This window comes from Manacus candei, unplaced genomic scaffold (assembly GCF_025592945.1).
Source record: "Manacus candei isolate 608988 ecotype Guabito, Panama unplaced genomic scaffold, ASM2559294v1 h1tg000018l, whole genome shotgun sequence".
Classification (NCBI taxonomy): Eukaryota; Metazoa; Chordata; class Aves; order Passeriformes; family Pipridae; genus Manacus; species Manacus candei.
In genome coordinates, this window is record NW_026138066.1 from 22,744,564 (window position 1) to 22,750,563 (window position 6,000).

The window sequence follows — 6,000 nt, forward strand, 5'->3', positions numbered from 1 at the left end:
CAAACACCTTCCTTAGGAGTTGCTCCCTTCACTGCTTGCATTCATTCAAGATTACACAGTGCTATGAAAAGCAAGGTAACCTTTGTGTTTCCAGTATCTCCCTTTCCCTATTCATCTGTTATATTACGTTGGTGGCAGCTGGCATATGTTGCCACATTCCTCTCAAAGATTTTCCTCTTTTCAACTATACATTGATAGAAGTTTAATTAAAAAAAAAATTGTAATAGCTTTAGTCTGCAAAACATTTAATAAACCAGTCTCTTCATTTTATGAATGCACTCCTAAGTACTAAACTCCTTAAAGATCTTTATTTTGAAACATTTTTAACATTTATCAAAACTCGATTTTTTTAATTTAAATTGCATTCAATTCATTTTTCCCTTAAGAACAGAATCTTTAAAATCCTGACTAACAAAAATGAAACCACTAGTTTACCAGAAGAGTACTCAGGACAACAATACATACTTCTGCAATGGAAAACACAAATAGTTTTAAAAAACCACTTTGACTCTAAATTAACTATGAGCCTCTTAAGTTCTTCAGCAAATACACCTGTTTTCAAAGGTTTATTTTTTTGACATTTATTGTCCTGACCCATATACCTAAGTAAAAAAAAGTTCTCTCCTCCAAAGCTGAGACTGACTAGTAAAATAAATCTCAAGGTGGACTTACACAAGACTTTGTTCAGTTTAACATTCATTCTGAAGCTCTGTAAGGTCATTTCGTGATATTCCTCTGTGTGGTGACAGCAGAAATATAGAGATTAGTGGGTTTCTCAAGTTCAGCCAGCACATTGCCCAGGAGTCCTTTAATCAATGGCCGTGGGATGGCCACAGGTAGGTTTTCATTCCGCACAGTCCCTGTCTGAGCCCGAGTGAGGGATCACCCTTTAGTGCGGCTTCTGACCGGGGTGAACTTAGAAATTGCCTTCCTGACCTTGTGCAATTTGAGTCTGAGGCTCATAACTCCTGCAGGCAGGAAAGATCTTTTCTCAGTGGTCCCCTGTCATTTCACCGCAACGAAATCAGAAATTTGCCAAAGGGTAACAGCAGACTCTTATTCCACTCGCAGAGAGGGTTTTGCCTACTACAGTTCCGTAAACATGAGTTGGCATAACCATCCCCTTCTTTAGCTTTGCCCCCTGGAATCACCCTGGCTTAGAAATAACCCATAAAAATGATTAAATGAGAGAGAACATGACTTTTAGAAGTTTTGCCTACTTATAATAAAGTTTTTTTAAAAAGAAAATGTATGCTTTTTCTGGTAGGATGCTTTACTCTTCCATACAGCCTGGATAGTCTCAGACTAGTGGTAAGCAGAAAAGACTGTTCTACCTCAGTAGTTCCTCTGAGCCTGTCCTATCATGAGGAACACTTACATTTGTTTTGCAAACAAAAATGAACTGGTAAGATAGGTCTGGGGTTTTTTTTAAATCTTATTTTGATGCTAATAGAACATGATCATAAGGAAAGAAAGCAAACTTTCTTTCTTGGTAAGAGCTTCAGCCACCATCTCTTGGAGAGAGAAGAGATGCTAAAAGGACTCCATATCAAAATTCACATAAACATGTTGCTTTTCCCAGGCAGAAGGAAAGAGTGGTGATGCACTGGGGTTCCCAGCTGTGAAATCAGCCTTTCTCTCAAAAAGGTTTCTCCCACAGAAAGAGGCAGTATCCTGATGGTATGATCTTTACTTCAGATTATTAACTGAAGATGCAGATATTCTTGAAAATTACACCAGTAGAAACATATTTCATGTGTTGGGTAAGGCTGAGCCGAGTAAAGTCTTACAGAATCTAAATCTCTCTGAATGTCTTGGTGCACATAAACCTGAAGTAGGACTTTGCTGTGATGCCAAACTCCATAAACTGATGTAGTATTGGATAGAATTCTACCCTGCTAGACACAAAAAGCTGTCCTTGCTAAGAGAGAGAGTGTTGCTGCTTTATATGAAGAGCATATATAAGACTGATATATAAGGACCTCAGTCTCCTGGAAATATGATTTGTATTACTTTATTTGTAGAAAATTTTCCTGAAGAGTGTGATCCCTCCTATTTAGTCCATACATGGAACTACTCTGACAACCAGTTTTCTCATTATTTTCCTACTGAGAGCATTGGTCAGAACATCTTGGAGGTGTAACAGATTGTACATCACGTCCCAGCATCAGGTTTGGCTTGTTCAAGGTGGTTTTGTCTTCTACTTAAGCTCTACCTTGTCCCACAGTAATAATAAAGGCAACATAAAATCATTCAAGTACAAGATACCAACAGCATGGACGTACCTCTGACATACCAGTCACATAACCCAGAGTAGAACTTCAACTGGTCAAAGCTCAGTGCAGTCATGACTAAGGAAAGGTTGTTGGATTGCAATTAAAAGATACAGCAAAGATGACATCACTCACTGGAATCAGGGAAAGTGTCTACTTCTCATTGTTCTTTATTTAGCTGAGGTACAGCTTTTCCCTTCAGCTGTGATCAGCCATGCCTTTGCCACACCAAAATGAGATGATTATGAAGCAAGCAGCTAAAGACTACGCCTTCCATCCATTCTGACTGAAACAGCAGAGAACACAGACCCATTGCAAAATGGCAATATATTAAGAGATTCCTACAGCAGCATGGTTGGAGTCTTTTCTCTGAAGCAAGACACAGCTCTGCTCCTCTAAAAAGTATTGTAAATCCATATTCATATTTGAACTCACACACAATGCCTTTCTTCTGCTAATTTCTAAACCAGCCATCACACAAGAAAACTACCGAAAAAAAAAGACAATGATAAAGGTTCAAGATCACATTGCTATATTTCCAAAAATAATATTATAGTACTATCCTGGAGCACAGGAAGCATTCACATCACGCTGTGAAAGAAGGAACTAAATATTACTAGCCAATGAGCAACCATATCAGGCATATGACATGCACTGGGCAATATCCCTGTTTGACCTCCTCTAGTCACTGACTGTACCAGCAACTTCAGACAACGTCAGGATTTAGAACAAATTGGAATCATTACTTTGCACCACAGAATGACAACAATTGGAAGAGAAGAGAAAATGTGCTTTGAGCAGTTTTGTCACTGTGCAAAGTCTGCTGATGATTTTACAAATTGCCAGATGGGCATCAAGGCCACATCAAGCAGATTCAGCTTAGCAAGTGACATTTGGGCTGCTGACACTGAAACAGCAAGCACACAGACGTCAGTTTTGCCTGTCTTCAGATTCATCAGCTCAATGCCACTCCTTTCTCACCAAAAGTAACTTCTAGATGAAACACCAATTTAATAACTTGAAGCTGGGTAATTTTAGTATTGGTTCAACAAGTTGGCAGAAGTAAACAGCACAAAACTAGGGAATGCCTTGTTTTGAAATTGGTTGTTTTCAATTGTTTGACACTGCAAAGAAACACACAGACATTAAAGAAAACTCAGTGAATTTCAGGCACATGGCATTACTGATGTACCTCCATCTGAAGCTTTACCTTCTCTTACACTACAACATTCTGCTAATGCTCATCACCTCTCTTTGTCTTTACAGTCCCAGGTTTGTCTGACTTTTATCCAGCTGAGAAGTGATGGCTACTTTCCAATGAAAACCTGAGGCCTTGGCTGCCTTCACACCTTACCAAATTTCTTGAGATGTATTATTTATTTTTCAAGTATAGTATTTTACAAATTTAAACTATCTATTATCTGTCTTGCTTTACCACAGTAGTGCTATTAAAAAAACACAGCACCAAAACAACTTCATTTATTTTTTAAAAAGCCAGGATTTAGAGTAATGTAAATTGTGTGATTATGGGATAAAACAGATACTTAAAACTGTGTGCACTTCTATATTTGGGATCAAACTAGAAATTTAATCTTTCTGCTGGGCCCTAACATCCACAGTCTTATTTTCTTACAAATAATTCTTTTGCTTTTTTTTAATCACCAAATTCTACGGAACAAAATTTTTTTCTGTGTATTAACATTTTATCTTGCATAAATGTATGTTTCAGCAGTTATGAAAATGAGACAGCTGACAGTTGACTACTATATGTGAACAGATGCTGCGAAAGCTTCCCTTTAAATAGTTCTGTCAATGCAATGTCAATTTTAGAAGCGACACCACTGCTGTTCTAGGACATGATCCTGCAAACTCTTATTCACACAAGGAGTTCTGATGATTTCCCCAGAACATTTACATGACTCCGAAAGGTCAGGTCCTTAGTTGCAGAGCTCTCCTTAACAGTGACTGACAAATATACAAAAAAGTTTTTAGCAATGCCGAGCTCTGTGCTTTAGGGCAATGACATTTATAGTCAGCAGTATTCACCTAGACAGTACGTACATTTTCTTTTGGAAGTTACACGAAGCACATTAAATATGCTTGAGAAACCATTAAAGGAGCGAAAGCGTTGGAGATAAAAAATGTCATGTGAAACCAAGCTTGCAGCATTAGGCAGAACTTTGAAAAATTAATCTGCCGAGAAGATAGGCTGAGCCTGAACATGGCACACCGCTGATCAGAAAAGAACCGTTCAATTCTGCCAGGATAAAACCAACACGACACACCACCCTCCCCTTTGTTAGCCGCATCTTCGTTAGCGGGTGTCTTGCCGGGGGTGAAGGTAAGCGGGGTTCGCGGGAGAACCCGGCGCGGTGCCCGGGCGGTGCTGAAGGACAGCGCGGCGATGCCGCCGCCGCCCGCCCGGCCCGCGGGGCAGCGCTCCCCAAAACGCCACATCCCCCTCTCCCAGCGCCTCGGCTGAAAGCCGGGGAACTTCGGAGGGGACAGAGGATGGGGGTAAGCGCCGCCGCCGCTCCCCTGGGCTGCCGGCACTTTCGGTGGGGATGTGGGAGAGAGAGCGCACCTCGAGCCGGGGCACGGCGGACAGCGCTGCTCCCTGCCGCTCCCCCGAATCCACACGCACATCCCCCGGGAGCACAAAGAAGGGACAGCCGGGGATGAGCTCCTGCCTCCGTCGCCAGCGGGCCGTGCCCGGGCGCGGCGGTCCCGCCGGGAAAGGCACACAAAGGCGACGCGGAGGGGGCTCGGTGCCCACGGGAGCGGGGGGACCCGCACCCCTTCCCTTCCCCGGCGCTTACCTTCAGCAACACAAAGAGCCAGAGGAGACAGGAGCGGGCCCCCGGGGCCCCCCGCCGGCGGCGGTCGGGCATCGGGGGGGACGGCGGCCGCGGCCCGCGGGGGCGGCCAGGCAGGGGGGGCTGCTGCTCCTCTGCCCCCGGGACCCCCGCCTCTGCCCCCCGCCTCCCTCCGCTCGGCTCCGAGCCGTGCCCGGCAATGGCGAATTGCGGCAGCATCAGGCGGCCGGCGGCGGCGCCGACCTCCCCGCCGAGAGGCGCATCCTGCCGCCCCCCGCCCCTTTTATTTGGGGTTTGCGGCGGGGAGGGGGGAGAGGAGGTGGAGAAGGAAAAGGAGGAGGAGGCGGCGGCGGGTGGTGTCTCCCCTCCCAGGAGTTTGGGCGATCGCGCCTCTCGCCGCACGGGCAGGGCTGGGAGCGGCGGCTCCTCGGCGGGGGCGGCACCGAGCCCGGCGGAAGGCGAGGGACGGGAGCCGAGAGCCCGGAGCCGCCGCCCTCGCTCCCCCCCGCACCGCCCTACCCTCCCCACCCCCGGCCCTCCCTCTCCCGACAGCATCTCCCCGCCGCGGGCAGGAAAAGCAAAGCGGCGGGCAAAAAGCGCATCTCCGCTACCGCTCCCCATCGAGCACCCCAACCCCTCCCCGGTGCCGTTCTTCCCGCCGCGATGGAGGGACAGAAATGCCGCGAGCACCCCGGGCTGCCCGGCTGGCAGGGCAGGGAATGGACCGGGGCTTCGGCTCCTGCGGGAGGAGGCTGCTGAGCTGCGACGCTGCTGGAGCTGCAGCTCCAGGAGCAGTGGCCGGTACCCAGGTCTTTAGTACCAGCTGAAGGCACAACGCAGACTTCCCCGTGGCTGTTCTCAGAAGGCAGGTTAAAGGTGTGGGCAGCTCTTCGGGTGTTTAAGGCATAGGT

The 6,000-nt window shown here is 46.5% G+C and overlaps 1 protein-coding gene across 2 annotated transcripts in view; it reads right to left on the bottom strand.

Moving 5' to 3' along the window:
* Window positions 1-5,524, bottom strand: part of PTPRO (protein tyrosine phosphatase receptor type O) — a 153,563-nt gene extending 148,039 nt beyond the window's left edge. For both annotated transcript variants that reach the window (XM_051784419.1, XM_051784418.1), the window contains exon 1: window positions 5,093-5,524. In XM_051784419.1, the coding sequence (XP_051640379.1) occupies window positions 5,093-5,308 (216 nt within the window). In that variant the 5' untranslated portion in view covers window positions 5,309-5,524. The remainder of the gene's footprint in view (window positions 1-5,092) is intronic.
* Between the last annotated feature and the right edge of the window lie 476 nt (window positions 5,525-6,000).